Source organism: Crocodylus siamensis, chromosome 2 (genome assembly GCF_052110815.1).
Source record: "Crocodylus siamensis isolate JL-2025a chromosome 2, ASM5211081v1, whole genome shotgun sequence".
NCBI classification, from domain to species: domain Eukaryota; kingdom Metazoa; phylum Chordata; order Crocodylia; family Crocodylidae; genus Crocodylus; species Crocodylus siamensis.
Window position 1 is genome coordinate 111284142 of NC_143396.1, and position 22153 is coordinate 111306294.

The window sequence follows — 22153 nt, forward strand, 5'->3', positions numbered from 1 at the left end:
ATTAGGGATTAAGAACTTTTTAAGTCCTTTTCCTGGTTCTGCTGCAGGCTCACTCCTTTTGTTTACTGTGTATCTTTATATGAATTGCTTTTCCAGTGTAATGGGCAATGAGAATCAGCACACTGAGAATGCATTTTTCAACGCAACTTGGCTTGATAGAAATCTCACTATTCTAATTTCAGTTTAATATTTTCAAAAGCACCTAAATAGCTTAGGAATCTAAATGACTTGGTAGGTGCATTGGAATGCCTAAAACTTTGCTACCTTGATCCAGGAAGGCAATTAAATATAGCTCAGTTTAGGCAGCTAGGATCCTCTGTGCAGTCAGTGGTGCCTCCAGAGAGCAGTTCAGACTTGTGTGATGTGACAAGGGGGTGTCTCTAGCTCAGCTTACTTTCTAGCCTAATCTTTAAGAGATGCAGGTGAAGTAGGTCCCTTCAGGAGAGCATTTAGAACTCAGGTCTTCCACTTCCTGGGATCTAACCACTAGGCCAGGGGTTTCAAACTCATCTGGTTCTTTGGGCTGGATGTGTTGGTCCACAGGCTGGATCAGGCTCATGAACTCCCCCGCCATGCCCCACCTGCATGTCTGATACAGCATAGGTGGCAACTGCCTAGGCTAGTACAGGACCTGGCCCCATTGAGTGCCTCAGATGGCGCATGTCCCAGGCACAGCATACAGGGATGGTTTGATGCAGCAAAGGGGACAGCAAGAGGAACTGGACTATGGGACCCCAGGGACTGCATCAGGCCCATGGGCTTTATGGTGTTGAATTGCTCAGCTAAGTCAAACCAGCAGTTTTGTATGTGCCTGGAAGCCGCATTAAAGCACTTACATAGTTTCATGCACTTAAGAAGTAGTGTTGATGTGGTTTGTGGGTGTCACTGTTGGAGTTAGGCACCAGACTGCATTTGTTGGTGTAGGATTTATAGCCTGTATACACCATGCTAGATGCTGGAGCATGCTCCAGGCTTTATCATATTTCTTTAGGTAATATTCCTATGGGGTGGTGATGGTTCTGTTATCCCAGTTTTACAAGTGGGGAAACTGAAACAGAGAAACTAGAAGCATGTCTACAAGATAAAAGACAGCGTTAGGGGATACTGTTGTGAAAACTTGTCTCAACTATTTTTTCTCTCTGTTATTTGAGGAATAGAAGAACGAAATCTGCACTGAATCTGTCATAATCTGCATTGAAAAAATATGGAGAAGAAGGAGAAAGGAGAAAGATTAGATCATAATATAAATTTGATAAAATGCATGAACTGTCCAACTTGGAATTTAACTTCTATTTAGTGACTGCATTGGAGGGGAATATATTGCAGTAAAGTCTGGTTAATTTGCCACTCCAAGGGGACTGGTAATGGTGCCTAATTAACAGCATTGCCACCACTCATTTATATAATAGCTTAGCAGTTTTTTTTTATCAGTAGGTAATCATTTTTAGCTTTTCATAATGGTGTTGTTACCTGCCATATCAAAGCACCTGAAAGAGTTATATTTGGCATTTATAATGAAGAAGGTAATGTATTACAAATTTTTATTGCAAATTGTACATGTTCTGTCTCACTATATGAGAAGTGTATGATTATACAGGTACATGCTTAGTGTTCAGTTTTATACTATGAAAAGTCAGTTCTTCCTACATAAGAATTATCTGAATATGCAGGTGTATACTAGGTAAAGTTTTTCCTTGTATTCTTACATATATTCACTGCCAGGGTAGAAGATAATGTGGTGAATGGAACAGCTTATTGCCTGTTTCTTCTTGAATCAAGAAAAGCTGAAGAGTATTTAATACTTTATGAGAGTCAGCTTGCTTCAGAAGTGCTATGGAGGACACCTTTTAAAAGGAATAATTGTGAGTTGCAAATTCCGTTGTGAATTAGTATGCATATACATCTGGAAATGACTAACTATATCTTAACAGATGACACATTTGCCAAAGTCTATTGTGTACATCTCACTGGGGCACTGGCAGGGTGTCAGTGCGTCAGCTAATAAGACCATAGCAATGAATTATCCTAGTGACTAATGAACCAGATTTCACTGCCTGATACAGTTTTGAACTTTAGTTAAGACTATGATGCTTGCATTATTTGGGACTGTTGGAGATTTGGTGAGATCTCTCAATCCTTCACATAGTTGCACTGCCAGCTTCCATTTACCGTTTTAAGCAGCAAACACATTATCCTGCCATTTTTCTTGATTTGCAATTTGGAGGTGAGAAGAGGTTTGACAGGAGAGATGAAATTACATAACTAAGGTTGCAGGGCTCAGGTGTCAGAAGCAGAACCTCGGTACAGGCAGTCCTCGACTTACTACATTTCAAGTTACAATGTTTTGCACTTACAACGTTTATAAATTGACACCCTGTTTCAACTTTCTGATGTCAGTTTTGACTTTACAATGCTTGATCCGATGTGACGCCATGCCAGCGAACAAGTTCGCTGCATCGCTCATCTCCCTGGAGAACATCTGTCCAAACTTCCTTGGACACTTTCTTTAACAAAGCAGAGAAGACTCCAGAAAAACCTGCAGCCAGGACTCTGGAGAAGACTCCAGCCAAAAACCCTTCAAAAAGTCCAGCAGTCACCTCAAAGTAGTCCTTCCAAATCAATATGATTGCCATTTACAATATAAATACATTAATGTCGCTATATTACTCGTCTATAATTGATTGAGTACAAAATTCTGGGGTACTTTTAGTGAAAATAGGGTATTGGGCCTTGGTTCAGGAACCAATTCCCCATTTATAACATTGTTTCTTATGAGAAAATTGGTTCTGAGTTACAACATTTCAACCTAAGACGTGGTTTTCAGGAACCAATTGTGTTGTAAATCCAAGGACTGCCTGTATTAACAAGGCACAATTTAGGCCTTGTGGGTGTGTGTAGACGAAACAGTGCCCCTAAATTGAAGCAGTGGGTTTTAAAAAACTCGACTTAAATTTAGGACTGATAAATCCCTGTGTCATGCATACACCCTGCTGACTTACCTGCCTCTCTGGCTGGGAGGGGAGGGCGAGTTGCTGCCAGGTGGAGTGGTCTCTGGGCTGTGGCAAGGGACTGGTGCTTCCCTCTGCAGCAGTGGTGGCCCCCCACAGGTGTCACCCATGGGGGCACCAAAGCTGTGGAGGGAAGCACTGGGCCCCTGTGCAGCTCAGGCAGGCTCCAGGGGGTGGAAAGAAAAAAAGATCAGGTTCACTGCTTTTCTTGGGTGGAGTCTGCTTTCCCAGGCTACTGCCAGGCTGCCAGCAGGGCTTCCTGCACAGCCATGGAGCTACACGGAGTCTGGTCCTTTGCTCCATGGCTGTAGGGGGCAAAAGTCAAAGGAGTTTTAGTTTGCTGCACCACAAGTCATTTTTACACTGCCAAATTTCCTACAGCAGCTAGAGTTAATGTGCAATATGCCGCCAAGGCATGCAAACACCAACAGTATTAAAGCAGTGTAAAAGCATTTAGCTCACTTTAAAGTGTCACGCACCACACCCATATAAGATGTCAGGCATAGAGAGATGAGCTTAAAAGACAAAGAGTTTCTGCTCACAGAGAAGGACTGGTTGAAGATAGCAGCTTTTTTAGTGACTGCTGCCCATTTTCCGTTTCCTAAGGCTGGCCTGAATGGTAAACCAGTACTTTGTTGCTGCAGATTTGCCTGTAAATCTGAATCTGGCCATAGTCTGTAAGAGTTTCTCAAAGGAATGCCGTCCTACAGTGATCTGGTGTTAGCATGCCTTTGATTTTTTTTTGATTGTGATAACCTTGGTAAGGTGGACTTCTGTGCCCTCAGCTGGATAGCTACATTTTGTTCACTGTTTGGATTTCACAGATCAGGGTCTGGGTAAATATAGTAGCATGCACATCATTCGTGTTTGGGTGGTTATTAATAAAGGGTTACTGAGTAGAAGACAAGCTGTGCAGCTATTTGCTGTGGCTTTTATTTCAAAGGGCACTGCTTCTCCACTCTGCTGGAGCACAGCAGCAGTCTTGCTCAGCTGTTTGCTGTGGCTGTATGTGACCTCTGGCCAGTTCACGAACCTGCCTCTTCCTCTGCGGCTAAGAAATGTCCAGAGAATCTGGATTTCCCCATACAAGGTACTCATATCCCTTTAGGGGTATGTCTTGCATTAGAAATTATTTGAGAAGTTGGTGAGGAAGGTGGGCAACATGCTTCCTCTAGGTTAGGGATAGACATTATACACAAACTGGCTTAAGTGATTAGAAATTGGTTTACACCTGCAACAGAACAGATGTTCAGTGCACATAAATCAGTTTGAAAATGGCTGAAACCAATTTGAGTTAAACCTGGTTGAATGTAGTATCAGCTTTAACTGATTTGGATCAAACAAGTTTATGTAACGTCTGTCTCAGACCCTAAAGAAGGAGAGGACTGAATTATCCAAGCCCATAAACATGTTGAGGCTAAAAATATGAGCATGTGATTTCAGCTCAGCATTTGTCTGGAATGCCTGCTAAAATGGATGATGGAGAAGGAGAGCTGGTTTCTGCAACAGATAGCAGCCCATCAATTCAATCAAAACAAGAAAGCAACAAAATTTACTTCAAGTGGTGTCCCTATGCAGTCTTAGTGACTTGGTGGGACTTTATTTCAGGGACTGTAGACCTGGCCTCAGCCAGTAACTTTGCCCTTGAACCTTGGGAAAATGGGCCCAGATGATGACCTGGAGGTTTTTTTTTCTGTTTCAGTGAGAGATTAAATTAGCTCAGTGGCCACCTGAGCAGAGGGCTGTCTTCTTTTTTTCGGTTCCCTGCCAGTACATGGTTTGTGAGTTAAAACTGAACTCAAGGTTTTGCTCAGGTGAAAGCAGTCACATCTCACCTGGACGTAACAGAGGCATAACCAGACAGTGCTTTCAGAGGAGAAATATCTATACGAAGCCCAGGACATATGTAATATCCCAGAAACTGAAACTGTCTATACTGGAGACAGCAAGGCAGTGTGGAGATATCTGAGCTAGCTCAGGTACCAGCAATAGTCTAACTGTGGCAGTATGAAGTTTTGAAGCTGAATTAGCCCACATAGAACTCTGTGCTACTTTGGCTAGACTACTCCGGTATATAACCTAGCTGAGGTATCTCCATGCTGTACTGAAGTTTGAAGTGTAATCTTACTCTGGGGGACCTATGCTAGTGGCAGATGACACCAGAAAAATGAACCAGGCTCAGAGGCATAGCTGGACAGCTCTGTGGCAAGGGCAGTGCTGGCTCTGCGGTGCCAATTGCAGTAGCATGATCAGCCGTCACTGCAGTCATGGCTATTTTTGTTCCCCTCTACAAAGATGGTGTCCCATTTGCCTCTTCCCCTGCCTCTCTCCTAGTTATGCTACTGCCCAGAGTTTAGTTCCAGAAGCTTGTTGGGCCTGGCTGCACCCTCCCCTGAGTGGGAAATACCATGATCACAGCAAAAGAGTCTCTTCCTACCTTCTCCTTTCTGAGCCTACAGAAACATAAGCTGTGCACTGGAAGGGTTTATTTCAACATGATTACATCAAAAGAAGAACCTGAAATGTATTCATCCAACAGTAGTAGAAACCCGTTGCATTAAAAGCAGGTTGTCAGAGTAAGTGGTCGGTTCTCCTTGTCTTGCTATTTGGGGTGGAAGTGGGGTGTTAAGTGGGGATTCTCTGAAATTCTGAAAGATGTAGGCCTCTGCAAAGATGCATTGCTGCTGAGGATAGTTATTCTAGACACCTTATTTTGGTGATATGCCCTTTTGTCTTGTATTGTTCTGTAAGGGGAAAAATATGGCTAGCCATCTCAGCAAACAGCTTTCATATGACTACAAATAAGAATTCTTAGGTTTGTGTTAGACCCATGAATGTGGGGTCTGCCCCCTGTCCCCAAATCTCTGGAAGTCTCTCTGCAAGATAGGGCTCAGAAGCTGCAGGAGCTTCTATGAAACCCCTCCTTCCTAAATCCACAGGGTAGATGGTACACATTGGGAGGGCTTGAGGGTGTATTAAGTTTGGCTACGTCACACTCTACACTGCAGTATCTTCCTTTGCCATAATAAGAGTTTGGGACCTTTTGAGTCATGGGCATCCATGAAAAAAAGACTTAGGGCAAAGACAGAAGTAATAGTTTTCACATGATCTGGCCCCAGAAAACAGTCTACAACTGTGACCAAACAGAAGTGCATGGCTCAAGACCACTTTAGAAGGGCCTGATCCCATTTTGCATGAGGATTCAGATGAACATGCTCCAAAATAGACCACATTCTGTAACTTCTGTCTGTGGACCTCCCGCCTGTTGTTGTTTTCAGAATGAGAGGGAGGAAAGGGAGAGGAGGGAATTTGATTTGGGTTTTTTTCAGCCAGTGCTGGAGTGTGGGGCAGGTGGATTGGAGGCCCCCCATCACCTCGAGGTGGGGAGGCTCCAATCTACCCATCCCACTGTCCAGTGCTGGCTGGGGAACGCCCAAAACAAATTTTCTGTGCTCCCTTTCCCTCCCTCCCATTCTGAAAACAGTGTTGTGGCTGGGAGGGAGGAGTAGCATTGCTATAGAGACTGGGCTGCAAGGTGGGAGCAAGCAGCTAGAATCCTCAACTCCAAGACCCAATAATGAACTTCTCTTGGGTCTGGAGGATCACTGCAACTCACAGCACTTCCTGCAAAGTGCTGTGAATTGCAAAGGAAGCTGCTTTTCTGTCTGTGCCCTTAGAGGAGCCAAGCTACTTAGGGCCTAGTAAGAATTGGTGGTGCTGGAAAGAATTGGTGGTTTCCTTCAGAAACTGATCTATGTATTTATCAAGATAACCCAAGGTAACCCAATCTTCAAGTAACAGCTTTTTTTCTTGCAGTATTGGCAGCCCTATTTCATGATAGAAAAGTGAAAAGGAAGCTTTCCAGAACTGGCTATTCCTATGTAGGTAAGAAAGAAGCTCGTACTACTTCATTTTTCCAATATGCAGACACTAACTAATCCTCAACATTCTATTTTGGGTAGATATTCTTATCTGTATTTGCATAAGGGATAACTGAAGCAGGAAGATGCTAATCTCTCTCATGCTATAAAGTCCAATCCAGTCTGTCTCCCCAAGGAGTTAGACAGAATTGGTGTGCACATAATTGGTATCCTATTCTAAAACCACTGGTATGTAATTCTTCTCCATATCTGTCCTCAAGAAGAATGGAAGGGATGTGATAACCACTTATACTATGGGGAAACATGTACCCACCAGTGAAGGAGTGGTCAACCTTTTTGGCAGATGCACCACAAATTAGGCCTGCACCCTCCCCAAGGGCCACTGATCCTTTCTTTTTGCCAAATCTGCTGCTATGTTTTCATCTCTCTTCTCTATGCTTTCTGCTTAATCTGCTGGTTTGCTTTCTGCTCCTTGCATAATCTACTTCTCAGCTTTCTGCTCCTTGCCCTATCACTATGCTGCCTGTTTCCTTCTCAGTCTGCTGTGTGCCACACACACAGGCTGCCTGGCATGCATGCTGCAGGTTGGCTGTCTTGGATTTTGAGTATTATGAAGCAAGTCAATATTTTCAAAATGATAGCATTTTTAAAAAACTGATTTGAGATGCTGTCTGGGGTATGATTATTAGAGGCCTCAGTATTTTCTGGCACTTTATCTTGGGTACTGGAAAACTTTTGGAAACATGTCTCTAGTGCTACATAAAGTTATAGGATAAAACTAAGTCTACTAATTATTGGGAAAAACTTTTACTTGTGGGATTGCTTAAGGTGAGAAATGTATTATCCCCAAAGGGGAATGATGGAAGGCTTATCATTTGGGATCTTAAAAGCTGAAGTGAATGAAGTACTAGAATGTCCTGAATGGGGCAGCCCAATAGGATGGGCAAACATTTCTTCTGTCTAATTTGCATGAGTTGTAAGTATGAAGATTTCTGTGTGTCACTGCTTTTTAAATTAAATTTAAAAGATTTCTATGTATCACTACTTCTTTTAAATTGCACACTTATAATGCTGACCATAGCCGGCCCTTCCATGACATTTTAATAAAGGGCCAGGGGATTCCTAGTTCTGTGATATTTATTCATATGGCCCCTGGTAGAGTACATGTAACGTTTCATTCTTGGAACATCTATACCCCAAATAGCAGGTTTAAAAACAAAGGAAGCATTATTAAAATATGGCCTGAAGTGGAAGTGAACAGTCATGAATTGGACCCTCATTGCCTCTGAGCTCTGTTGTCCCTGGAATACATATGCACTAAACAGTCTCTCAAAGTAAGCATGAAAAAATGATTTCCGAAGCTGTTGGACAAATAAGGAGAATCATTCTGAACAGGGACTAAATTGGTTTGGAACATATGCTAGCTGTATGCAGCCAAAGTACATAATCAGGTTTAGCAAAACAAAGCCTGATACCAAACTTGCCAGGAAAAATTGTTTTGTCATTTTGAAATCTGCTCTGTTTCTAAGCAGACCTTCTAAGCAGAAAAAAAAAAAAAATGTCTGCTTCATACCCCACTTCATCTGCCATTGCTGTGTTTTCCTATGAAAAATATGTAAGGAGACGGAAGACTATATAACTCCTTTGTTTAGATCCTTAATTTAGAAGCCTGCTTATGTTAAATTACCATTTCATTTAGGATTAAATTTTGTTAACCAAGTATGCAGCATGTAAAACAAATATTAATACAGATATTAATCACAGGAAATATTGTAGGCTTTTCAAAATATTCCATTCTATAAAAATACATAATTGAGAATATCCTGGACAGGTTGAAATTTAGCCCAGTTGATCAGTTACATAATAATCAGCTGAGTAAGCCAAGGGGGAAGAAAAGAGCACATTAGACTAACAATGAAACAGCTTTGTACCATTGTCTGTCTTTTCCTGTCCTGAAGTTCAGTTCAGTACAAACATTGTCATTCCAAATCAAATTATATCAACAGAAGGTTGCCATACCCTAGCCCAGCCCTCACCTCCCGGCTCTACACACCGTGCATGTTTATTTCCCTATCCCCTTAACCACTTCCAAGCAGCAGTTTTGCAGAACCAGTCTGTTGCCTAAAGCTACTTCTGGAGGGTTCCAATGCGATTCAGAGAGATTAAAGGATCTCCTGATTCGATTTGGATTTGGAGATTAAATTGAGTCAGCAACTGAAGCTTCGCACAGCCTTAATTCTTTTCTTCCTGCAGTATTTATCAGTGGTACTCTACAAAAGGTCCGTTCCTTGTGTCAAGGTCAAGCTGTGGACAGCCATTCTATGTCTGCCTCCACAATCCAAACCAAACATACCAAGTATAAATAGTTTATCTCCCAAAATAAATACATGATGATTACCATAAACTACCACATGCGCCCTCCAAAATGTTTCCCTTAAAAACTTTCCACCTGGGCAAATCAAGATGCTTGTCTTACACATTCTACTCATGTTGAAAGGAAAGAAATTAAGTTCTTGATTAGTGTAAGATTTTATTACTCCTTTTTCACAAATGTCTTTAGATAAAGATCCCTTCAGAATATTTCCATACCCATTGCCCTTTTCTCCCCTAGCACTCTATTTATAGGTTGCCAATTGAACAGCATCTAAGCACAGGATAAATTCAATTGCAAAGTGTTTATATGTAGAAAAAGGGATCAACTAGAAGAATATACTATTACAAGCCATTTAAACACATAGGGTGCTGAAAGAAGCCTATCTCCGCTAAGTAAGAAGAAAGGGAGAAGGTAGTAAAACAAGTGGAGGGGCTCATAGATAAAGGGAGACCAGATGTCCCTTTAAAAGGAGATGAAATTCAAACACAATTGCAATTGTGGAGCAGGGGCTGGGAGCTCCCTGTATGGGGACAGTTCCCTGCCCAGCCTGGAGCTGGCTGGGACCTGTCCCTGACCAGGACAGGTCCCAGCCAGCCCCAGGCAGTGAGGGATAGCACGTACAGCCTGTCCTGTTTTGGGTAGTCCCCAGCCAGCTCTGGACTGCACATACAGACTTCCCCATGTAGCCCAGCCTGGCCAGGAACTGTCCCCATCAGGAGCAGGTCCCAGCCCCATGCTCCAATTGGGTCATCAGGACACAGGGTTTAGAAAGAGCTGCAGTGGTGGGGCTGGTCCAAGCTCCCTGCGCTGATTTTACAGTGGGGTAGCTAGCAGCAAGTTTCCCCTGCAGCTCTTTCCAAGCCTCATGCCCCTGATCAGGGATCCAGGGCCAGGAACTCCCTGCTGCTGGGGCAGGGGGACAGCTGTCTTCTGACCTGTAGCTCCCTGTCAGCCACCCAGGGGGGCCTGGAGCTACCCAAAAACCGTTACTCACAGTAGCTTACTGCACAGTAAATCTAAGCTGGAGTGTAGACATGCCCACTGTGATTTCAGACAATCATTTTCTCTGTCTTCCATTAGTGTTTGACTCATATTCTGACTGGCCAGTTGCATCTTTAAAATGAAGACACACAAAAGTCTGACATCTGTGTAAATGGGAGGAGGGAATATTGATGGGGAAAAATTGTTGATGATAATGAACTCTATTGGGGAGGAGGTGGAGAAAGTGGTATGTAAGTGAATGATTAAGGATAAGCACCTGAAAGAAATTAAAACATTCGTTTTATAATCACTGTCTTGCACAAAAGTGTTTAAGTTGCTTTGACAGCAACTTATTCCCCTCTGTAAAAGCTAGGTGGGAACTGCTAAGAATTTCAAGTAGATATTTTTATAAAAGGGAGCCAGTGAAATTGGTTCCTGAACCACTAAAAGGAAAGGTGAGTTTCTGAGATATTGGGGCCTGAAGAGTGATTCCAGAGAGTTTAAGGTTTTTTTTTTTAAACAGTCAAAAGTAAAAGCTAGAGGTCAAGAGGGAGGAAAAGGACAATGACTTTGTTCCAAATGGGTGAAAGAAAGTATGGGGAATTAGTAAATGGATAAATGAGAAATAGCATGGCCAAGTTATGTTCGGTGACTTTGTTTCCTTTGTTGCTTATGTTGATCTACCACTTCTGAAAGAGAAGAGACTCAAGTTCCATGTATTTAATATGATTATTACACAATTTATTGTTTGTAAGTACTCAAATGACTACTTTTTATCTATGGATGTTGTAGAATCTTTGTCACCATTTATCTTTAATCTGGGTGTCAGTCTAAAAGATGCATGCTGTAGCTCAAATCCAAAGTTATAGTCTTTACTCAGGAATTACTTGGTGTACCAGGATCCTTCCCCTGAGGGTGGCTATGATGCCTGCTGGCAGGCACAATAATTCCATTCTCTGTCTGGATTTCCAGTAGGGCTGTGCGAAACACCGTTATTTCATTTCAACATTCATTTTGAAGGGACAGTGTTTTCTTTCATTGTTTCATTTCATTGCAAAGCACTCTCCCATTCTGTTTTGTCAAAACTGTTCTGCTGTTTTGCTGAGTTGTGTTGTTTCGCCCGTAGGCTATAATGGGGAATCATGAAAATGCCTAAAACTTTGTCATTTCTTGCCTGATTTGGATGAACATTGCAGGGCTTGTAGCCCCTTCTGCAGGCATGAAGCCTGACAAGTTTCAAGGAGATAGGTGCAGAGGTTTCTGGGAAACTGTACCTCAAACTCTTCAAAGCAAAAAGTCCTGACACTTGCTGGCAGCTACAGCCTCCTCTCATCTGGGACACTGATCTGGGGCTGTGGGCCTATGCTGGACTCCTCCCGGTGGTGTGAGCCCCTGGATCTACATGTCAGATGAGAGGAGGCTCAGGCTGCTGCCTTGGATTGGTGCTGCACACAGCTCATGCCCAGTGCCGGGGAAGATTGCTGCTCCCGCCAGTCCCAGGTGGCAGTGGCAGCCTCCTCTCACCCAGTGCACAGATCCAGAGGCTTGCACCCCTGGGAGAAGTCTAGCACGGTCCTGTAGCCCTCCTGGGGGTGTGGGCCCCTGGAGCTGTGCATTGGGTGAGAGGAGGCTTCTGCTGCGAGCACTGAAGCCAAGTAAACCCGGCTTTGAAACTCAAAATGTTTTAAAACTTTCAAAACATTTCGAGTGCCCTTGTTTCATTTTGAAGCTGTTTTGAAGCCTTTTGCTTTGTTTCCATGTAGCTGTTTTGAGCTCAAAAAGCATCGAAACAGTTTCAAAACAAAACACTTGGTGAAATTTTGCACAGCCCTAATTTCCAGGGTATCTACCATATTCTCACCTGCTATACCCTCCTGGAAAAAATTATATTAATTTGTGAGCCTGCCCTCAGAAACCAGAGCAAGACTTGGCGTTCTCTCCTCCAACCTACTCAACTTTGGTCTGCTTTGGTTTGGCTTGATCTTTTAGTTCAATTGCCTGAGCAAGGCATCACACTTTCCTGAGCCTCAGCCAACTCTCCTTCCCAGCCCTCTGTCTCTAACTGTGCCATGTCCCTAGCCCTCAGCTCCTAAATGCAGGGTGTCCTAATCTTTGGCCTTCTACCTCCCCATTAGCCACATGAATTATCTTTCTGTGCACCTCTCCCTCTCCTTCCCTCCTCTTCTGGAGTTCTGGGTTAGATGGAGCTTCTAGTCCTAGGCTCAGACTTCCATGGCCTCTTTCTCTTTCCTGTTCTGGTCACTTTGCAACAAGGTCCAGATACTGCTAATTATCAGAATCCACAGCCTAGCATTCTGCTGCCTGCCATTTGTAATCTGGGGCCCTGTAACCCATTAACTCTGCTGCTTACAGGTGCTGCCTTTTCCCAGCTAGCTTCTCTGCGAAACTGCATGTCGTCTGTGGGCTCCTTCTCTAAGAAGCCACAGGAGTTCTGCTGCTTGTCATCTCTCTCTGCATCAGTCAGGTAACAGGAGTTAGGGATCCCCCTCTAACACTGAATGGTGTATTTTGGCCTGCACTAGGCAGAAGGTCCTGATAGAAAATCATAGGGGTATCTTTTGACCCTGAAACCCGTGAATTAGGATATATGTGTGTGTGTGTGTGTGTGTGTGTGTGTGTATCTATCTATCTATCTATATAGATATATATATAGATATATGTGTGTGTGTGTGCATCTATCTATATATATAGATAGATATATATATGTGTGTGTATGTATGTATGTATGTATGTATCTATATATATTATATATATAGATAGATATCTATATATGTGTGTGTATCTATCTATATATAGATAGATATCGCTCTCTCTATATATATAGAGAGAGAATCTATCTCTCTATATATAGAGAGAGAAAGAGAGAGAGAAAGAAAGAAAGAAAACATTTTTTGGTGGGGGGCTAATATGTATTCATCTAAAAAAAAGAACTAGAATAACATTTAAAAAGCATTAGGTAGCAACAGCAATATCATATGTCCTAGGTGACTAGGAACTCAGAACAGATAATGTGAAAGTTTTATTTCAGTTTCATTACAAAACTAGTAGATCTTTCTTGGCTCCTAAGGCTCAAGCTAGGTGTGTTGAAACATTCCTAAAACTTGGCAAAACTTGTTTTGGATTTGTTAGGTGTATGGTAAGGAAGGGGAACAGGGAAACTTCACCTGGTTTCAGGTTTCTTTAGAAAAAGTTTGTATAGCTTTGGTCTCGTTCTGATTCTGAATTTGGAGGATATTAAAGACAACTGTGGTATGTGAAGGAGGAAAGCTCAACTGTCAAACAGTGAGATTTTAGAGAAAAATAGCAAAAAAAGGGCAATTCATTTTTAACATGCACTCCCTGGTTTGGTAACAACTTGTGGGAAATATCTTTATTAATCACACTGCTTGGACCACCTTTTATCTCTTAGTGGAAAAAATGATTCACTAGGACAATGTAATGAGTGTTGTTTTCACCATTTTTGACAGAAGAGAATCATCTGGAATGTACAGCATAGTCTGGCTGTGGGCTGCGTTTCCCTGAAGTGCAGCTGGCTACAGCTGTCCTCAAAGATCCTGAGAACTAACTGTTCACACAAGGTGGTTTAGAAGACATTCAAGAATAGGGCAGACTGTGGGCTCCGTGCCAAACTCAGCTCTGGTGGCAGAGGGTTAACCTTGTAAAGGAATTACATTGATTGCTGGGTGTAGCTAAAATGTGCCCTCAATTGAAAGTGGTACATTAATTAAGTTGATGGTCTGTTTAGTTTGTAACCTCAGCGGCAGAATCCCAACCTCTCTGTGGTCAAATAGATTTACCTAGTGTAATGAAAGGCCATACCCTTTCCATTTCCTTCTTTCAAAGCCTTTTCACCACAAAATGTTCTGGTAAGGCCACTTATCAGTGACAGCACATTTTTCACTACCAATGGAGTATATGTCAAAATGAAATTTTGAAATAGTTTTTCACTGTAAGCTCCATATAGGGGACGCTGCATGTGGACTAGTTGGTAATTGATCAGCTAGGTTTGAGAAAAGATGAATTTTTTTCTATTACATCTATTTTAGATGTGACATCTCCAATCCCAAAGATAAAGATAAAATTAGAATAAAATAAGAGACCCAAATGTTTGCCCCAAACCTGAATCACAATGTTTTCTGAGGACCATTAAAATAACTTGTTGCATACTTCTGTGGCTCTACTTAAACTAGAAGGAAAATCTACATGAGAAACTGTTTGCAGTATTATGATTTTTTCTCATCCTGTCCATGAAAACATTTGTGTCCTGAGCCACTCATTTTTTAAGATAAATAAAAATTAGTAAGTAGAGGATAACTTTAGTTCATGTGTTCAGAATGGTTCAGTGCAAAACTTCAAATGTGCATTAGAATCTGACTAGAAGTCTGTGGAGGGCATAGGCCTGATATGCTCATAATGACCTACGTCAGGGAAAAGGCAGGCAGCTACATTTAGTACTAGCTGGAGCTAGTACTGGGGTTGTTGGCTTCAGAGCAAGTGAAATATGATAACCCAACTGAGGTGTGACAAATGCATGAATCACTGTGGCCTTCATTTGGGAAATAGGGATACTTAGTTTCTAGTGAATTTGAGGTTAAAGAAGACATTTGGATACTGATGCCATTTGATCAATCAAACTTAGTGGGTGTGTCTACACGAGACGTTTACTGCACAGTTAACTGATTAACTGTGCAGCAAACATCTCAGTATCTACATGTGCACCCCTATTAGAGTGCACAAAACTAATAAAACCCACAGGAGAGTAGGACTTGTAAACACAAGTCCTAGTCAGCTGCAGAGTTTTTTTTGTATGTAACAGCGCATGTATAGATGCTAAGCTGGCTAGCTGGGGCGTGAGGGTGCTTTATTACAGGGCTTGCTTGCTGCCTAGCTCTGCACTAAAGCACCCTTGTGTGCCAGCCAGCCCCTCCACAGCACATTGAGTCTGATCAGAGCAGGACTGGCTGGCAGGCTGACCCCCTGGGCTCTGGCCAGCCAGAGCTGCTGTGACCTGGTTCAATGTGCTGCAGTCCAGGGATCCTTGTACACGTGACACCATTACCATGTACATGTGATGAAAATGTCACTTTATGTGGCTTAATGGCATCATGCCGTACATGTGCAAGAGTTTTGGGGGTTTTAAATGAGTTTCCATCGTTGCAAATTGCAACAGTGCAGCTGTCAGCTCATCCCCGGCTGCCGGAGAACCCTGCTGCCCTCCTGCTGTATTTGCATGCTGCCACAGCAGCAAGCCAGCCTGTTTCTGGGGGCCCCCAGCCATCTTGCCAGTTTCAGGACCCTGATGAAGGCAGAAGCAGCGAGGGACCCAATCCTTTTTTTTTTTATTTCGGTGGAGCCTGCCTGCCTCTCCCATGGCTAGGGGATAAGCTGCTGGTGAGCAGCTTCCCTCCAGTAGTGGCACCTTCCCCCCACCAGAGCTGCTCAGGTGGGTTGCTAGTGGACTGAGTGCTGCCCCAGCTGGGAGGTGGCACCTGGCTCAATCTAACTCTTCCCCAAGCCTGCCTGCTGGAAGCCCATAGGGTGCTGCTCAAAAAACAGTTGACTGGGGCCCCCTATAGCCCCAAGGCGTGAGCAAGCTCCGGCTCCAATTAAAAAAAAAAAATTGGGTCTCTTGCTGTAATGTAACGGAAAAATCAAAACAGTGGGTTTCAATTAAAAACCCGCTGTTTTAATTTAAGGGGCATAGAATAAAATACTGAGGACTAAATCCCCATCATGTGTACAAGTCCCCCAGGTATACATGTAACCCGCCCCACGAGCTTCATGGGAGCAACAAACTGCAGAGTAATAAACGTGCAGGCTCCGTAGTTTATTGTTGCGCATTAATGGCTCATGTAGACATGCCCAGTGAGACATAAAATAGGACTTTTGAGTTTTTCACCACTGTGACAAACTGTAGCCCTTCAATGGGCAGTGGAGATTAGAGGTAGCCCAGAAAAAGTTTTCCTATCTCCCCAGTTTTTTGAAATATCAACTTCCAAAATGAGGATAAAGTTGAAAATGTTTTAAAGATTTTCAGAAAAAATCAAAAGGGGGAGAGAGAGGAACTCCCTGAACAGTTAACAGCTGGATAGCAGCACTTTTTGGGAATGTGGGACCCCTCCGATCAAATCCTTGCCTTTTCGGATTTATGTGAGGGACTTGAGCCTGTCTTCCATATCTCAGGAGAGTGTCTTACCTGCCTAGCTGTTAGCTATTTAGGGGTTTACGTGCCTCTGTCTCTCCTACTCTGAAACACCCACTCCATATAAATAGATGGGAGGGTGTAAAAATATCCAGCACACTTACTAGCTGGGGAATGACCCTCTCAGCAGCACAAAGCAGAAAGGGATCTTGGAATCATAGCGGACTCCAAGATGAACATGAGTTGTCAGTGTGATGAAATCATCGGCAAAGCTAACCGCACTTTTATCATGCATTAGCAGATGCATGATAAATAGATCCAAAGAGGTGATACTTCCCCTCTATGCAGCATTGGTCAGACCTCAGTCAGAATACTGCATCCAGATGTGGATAACCTAGAGAAGGTCCAGAAAAAGTCCACTCATATGGTTAAGGGTTTGCAGGCCAAGCCCTATGAGGAGGGACCAGGGGACCTGGATCTCTTCAGCCTCCAAAAGAGAAAGCTGAGAGGTGATCTTGTGACCATCTACAAATTCATTGGGGCGGGGGGGGGGAGCAAGGAATTGGAGATGATCTGTTCACCAGGGCTCCTGCTGGGGTAACAAGGAACAACAGTTACAAACTGACAGAGAGCAGATTTAGGATGGACATCAGGAAGAATTTCTTAAGGGTGGCAAGAATTTGGAATGGGCTTCCAGGGGAGGTGGTTCTCTCTCCTACCTTGTGGGTCTTTAGGAGAAGGCTGGATAGGCATCTGGCTGGGGTCATCTGACCCCAGCAGTCTTTCCTGCCCAGGGCAGGGGGTTGGACTCCATGATCTGATGAAGTCCCTTCTGACCCTAGCGTCTATGAATCTATGAAATATTTCTTTCTTTCTTGGACTGCAGATACTTTTTCTCTGTTTTTACCAGAAATTACATTTTGGGCATGAGAAATCTGCCCAGTAAAAACTTTGTTGAAACCAATAAATTAGAAACCAATATAAATGTCATTAATTTATAATTTCTGACAGGGACAGAAAATTTTCATGGAAAAACTTCTGACAAACTCTAGTTGGAACTATGCCTTAGGCCAGCTGGTCACACTAAATTATGTCTTTACAATTGGTAGCTATTGCATTTTTTTACATTTGTTTCAAGCTGTAAACAAGCTGCTGCTGCTACTTATGACTTCCATGTACAATTAGCATTGTGTTAAAAATGCACAATATCATAGAAGCTGAAATGAATAGCTGGAGCCCTGAAGAATGAAAAAAACCAAGAAGAGTCATGAGTTACTATAACAGGCAGAAAAAACCTTCCTGCAAGGTTCTATAGATGATGTCTGTTTTGCTCCTCTGCATCCCATATATGAAGCCAAAGCAGAAATATAGGTGATTCTTTGATATTTCTTTTTATTATAATGCTTAAATCTTCATAATTGGAAAGAAAGAGTGGGGTGGAGCAAGTCAGTTGACATACAGTTCCATCCTATTTGAACCTTCTCTTGACATGAAATAAACCTAAATCTTTGTTTTTTCGTTCTAGTATCTTCTATCTTTCCTCTCCCAATCAGGAATTGAAATGCATCAAAAGACTCCTTAGAGAACTGTATTCTCATAAGATTTCTCTCCTTTTTGTGTCCATATCTCCACTGAAGCCTGCTGTTTCAGAGAAGAAGTTGCACTAAAGAGGCTAATTTTCAAATGTATTTATAGTTGCATTGCTTATATTTCAACACTAATAGGAGTAAATTTGTATCATAAAAAGATGCTAAGAAGCCTCCCAAACATTTTAAATTTTAAAAATAAATACACCAATATTTTATTTCTGATTGAATATAGTTATAAACAGTGCTATCTACATAAGTTTATCAGATAGGGACATTCCCAAACCTGCCTTCCTTTCCTTATGAAAAAGGAAATTCTTTACAAAGTGTATACCTATTTTTACAATTAATTTTTGCATGTTTTTGCATGTTATGTATTACCATGGGACTAGAGTACCTCTCAATCTCTTAACATTTACTGAAATGAAGATTAAGAGGTAATGCTTACTTTGAATATTTAACTACATATCAGATGTCTTTATGTAACAGTAGAGGGATTGTTAAAATGGCAGATGAAAGCATAAACTCTAATGATTAAATTAGTCTCAAATTCTATATTGTAAATAACTTACAAGGGGACATGATAGATACCCCATTACTTGAAACTGTTAAATCAAGATTATATATTTCCTAAAAATATGGTTAATCTAAGTGACAGTTTAGGGCTAGTGAATGAATTTGAGTTGGAATTCTTACGGTCTCTGTATTATTCAGGAGGTCAGATATGGCTTATCTTTGCAACACCCCTGTAACTCAAAAAGTACTTCTACCCCATTTTTATAGAGGGAGGTGCCAGGAGAGTAAGACGTTTGCCAAAGGTCACAAAGGAATTCTTTAGCGGAGCTTAGGTTAAAGCTACTGAATCTCAGTCTATTTGTTAACCATAAGACTGTCCTTTCACAAGTCCCAAGTCCTGTTGAATTTCAGTTTTATTGGGTCTTTGAATGAGTGACAAATCAAATCACAATACTCTAGATCAGGGGTTCCCAAACTGTGGTATGCATACCCCTGGGGGTACACAAGACATCTTTAAGGGGTACATGGGAAAAATTGTGTAATGGCAGTTTTAATTTCCATTATAATAATTAGTATTTAAGGGGTTAAAATATTAAATGTATACTGGTAGGGGTACATGGGCAGCTGGTAAATCTGAAATAGGGGTATACAATAAGAAAGAGTTTGCAAAGTTGCAAAGGAACCTTTGCTCTAGGTCATTGTTTCCCAAACTTTTGATACCGGGGCACTTTTTTTTCTCTGGATTCAAACTGGCAGTGCACTTTACTTGCTGGTTTTCAAGTCTGATTCTGTCACATATGGCTGGGCCTCAGCCTGATCCAGCCCATTTTTTGTGACACCCTTTGGAAATTAATTCAGCACCAAGTTGTTATCTTTCATTATTATGTTGTATTGTCAGTGGGTTTTGTTGAGGCCATTTTTTGGTTCTGGTGTTATAAAATATGACAGTGTTCACTGGGTTTTTCCCAGACAGGAACTGCAATGACCAACTTTTCAGTAGTGATGTTGACTGAATTTTGTTCTTTGAAATGGGGTAGGAAAGACTAAATAAAAATATATTAGAAAATTATTCAAGATAGCAACCCAGTCTCAAAAGTTTGGGATTGAGTCAAGAGGCTGCTGCTTCTCTCTCAGACTAGGAGTGACTTCCATTTTATTCAGTGGGAACTACTTATAATCTGCTGTGTGAGACTCTGGTACCAGATACTCTTTCTGTTTTGAGACTGACTCACATCATGGCCTCAGGCAGCTAACTTAGTTTTTTTTACCTTAGTTCACAAATCACTATGATAAAGGTATAATAAATCACAAAGATGCTGAGAGGCTTGAATAAACTCTTAGAGATCTTTGGATGGCATGCTGTTGCACAGTACATGAAAGCATCATTGAAAGATTAACCCAAGAACTAACAGGGAAGGCATAATAATGGAAGTGCAATAGTGGGTCAGACCAATGGTCCATCTAACTCAGTATTCTGTCTCTAACAGTGGCCAAAATGGATGCTACAGAGGGAGAGCATTGAACCAGATATCTCTAGAATGATCTATCCCTTATGTGGTATCTTCCTTTGCATCTACCATTATTGGTTTAGATATGCCAGAGGAAACATCTCCAACTATTATGTTCAATAGCAATTCATAGATCTATCATCCATGAATTTATCCAGTCCCTTAAAGGCATGACCAGGCCAATTCATGCATTTGATTTGATGACTGCTTTCAAAGTAGCGACACTATTCAGAAAGGCAGTAATATTATTTTTATAGGAAAATATTCTCGCCCCAGTTGGTTGAGAGGACAAATCCAAAATTTTGTCCTTAATAAATAAAAGAGAAATTACATGAGTGGGCATTGAATTGACTTTGGTAATCCAGTCCAAGAGAACTCATTCTTAAGTCTTATCTATTTACAGAAAAACCCCTTTACTATTGCTGACTTAAAAATTGAACATTTTGAAAGGACAGCGATATTTATAGATTCATAGACTGTTAGCGGCTGAAAGGGAGATTGTAGATCATTGGGTCCAGTCCCCCTGAACTAGGCAGGAAAAGACAACTGGGGGTCAAGTGACCCTAGCGAAGTGACTGTCCAGTCTCTTTTTGAAGATTTCCAGGGTAGGTGATTGCACTACCCCTGGAGGGAGTTTATTCCACAGTCTAGAGACCCGGACAGTGAAGGAGTTTTTCCTGGAACTGAGCATGAAGTGGCCTTCCAGGAGTTTGTATCCATTGGTTCTGGTCTTCCCCAGGGGTGCCCTGGTGAACAGCTGTTCATCGAATTCTTGATGTACTTCCCTTATGTAGCAGTAAACCACTACCAAGTGTCCTCTCAGCCTTGTCTTCTGTAAGCTGAAGAGGCCCAGGTCCCTCAACCTCTCTTTGTATGGCTTGTCTTGCAAGTTCCGGTTCATATGGGTGGTTCTTCTTTGCACTCTCTCAAGGTTTTCCATGTCCTTGTTGAAGTGCGGTGCCCAGAACTGGACACAGTACTGCAGCTGTGGTCTCACCAGTACTGAGTACAGTGGGAGTATCACTTCCTTAGTTTTGCATGAGATGCAACGGTTAATGCATGCCAACATGTTGTTTGCCCTGCTGGCCACAACGTCGCAGTGCTGGCTTATGTTCATGCAATGGTCAATCACTACCCCTACGTCACTTTTGGCTGTGGTGCAAGTCAAATTGTCGCCACTGAGACTATGGGTATTTTAGGGATTGTTTGCCTCCAGATGGAGCACCTCATACTTCTGAGTGTTGAACTTCATCTGGTTCTGGTCCGCCCAACTCTCCAGCCTGTCCAGGTCTGCCTGTATCTGCAACCTATCATCTGGCATGGCCAAGCTCCCCCATAACTTGGTGTCATCTGTAAACTTGGGCGGCAAGCTTGTCACCTCCACATCCATTGATAAAGATGTTGAAAAGCACTGGTCCAAGCATGGACCCCCAAGGGACACCACTGGCCACTTCTCACCAGGATGACAGAGATCCGTTCATGAGAACTGTCTGGGTTCTACCATGGAGCCAGTTTTCCACCTGAACTGTTGAGCAGTTAAGCCCACAGTCTTCCAGTTTTTCCAATTTTTCCAAAGCCTTTTGGAAGTTTAAATATATAAAGTTGACCTTGTCTCCCATGTCCAGGTGGCAAGAAATCTGTTCATAGAAGGAGATGAGATTGGTAAGACCTACATGTGACAAAGCCATGCTTACCCTCAATGAGAGTATCACACATAGATTCTTTAATGAGTTTTTTTCAGGATTTTCCTTGGGATGGAGGCTAGGCTGATTGGCCTATAATTGCCTGGGCCCTCCCTCTTCCCCTTCTTGAAGATGGGCACAATGTGGGCCCCCTTCCAATCCTTAGGGATCTTACCTGTGTGACAGTTTCTGAAAGAGTGTTGCCAGGGGTTCCTGCCAGGTGTTCTTGTTTCTGTAATCACTCTTGATTTTGTTCAAAACACATGCTTTGGCCATAAAATCATTAAAAATATATGCCTTGTATTATTAGATATGAAATTTGTTGTTAAGCACAGAGTGGTAGCAAATGCAATTGTGAAAATTGAGCAGAAAAGCTTAATTTACAGAGCTTGTAACGTCTTTAGAGTTCAAAAGATCATACCAGTACTGCAGCCATTGCACAGGGGATTAAACT

At 42.2% G+C, this 22153-nt stretch overlaps 1 protein-coding gene across 7 annotated transcripts in view; it reads left to right on the forward strand.

The window, feature by feature from the left end:
- Positions 1-22153, forward strand: part of LOC149870629 (uncharacterized) — a 281125-nt gene that overhangs the window by 179737 nt on the left and 79235 nt on the right. The window contains exon 3 of one of the 7 annotated variants that reach the window (XM_090034731.1): positions 6825-6893. The exons of the other annotated variants lie outside the window; for them this stretch is intronic. Within the exon in view, the coding sequence (XP_089890857.1) occupies positions 6825-6893 (69 nt within the window). The remainder of the gene's footprint in view (positions 1-6824; positions 6894-22153) is intronic. 7 annotated transcript variants of the gene reach the window in all.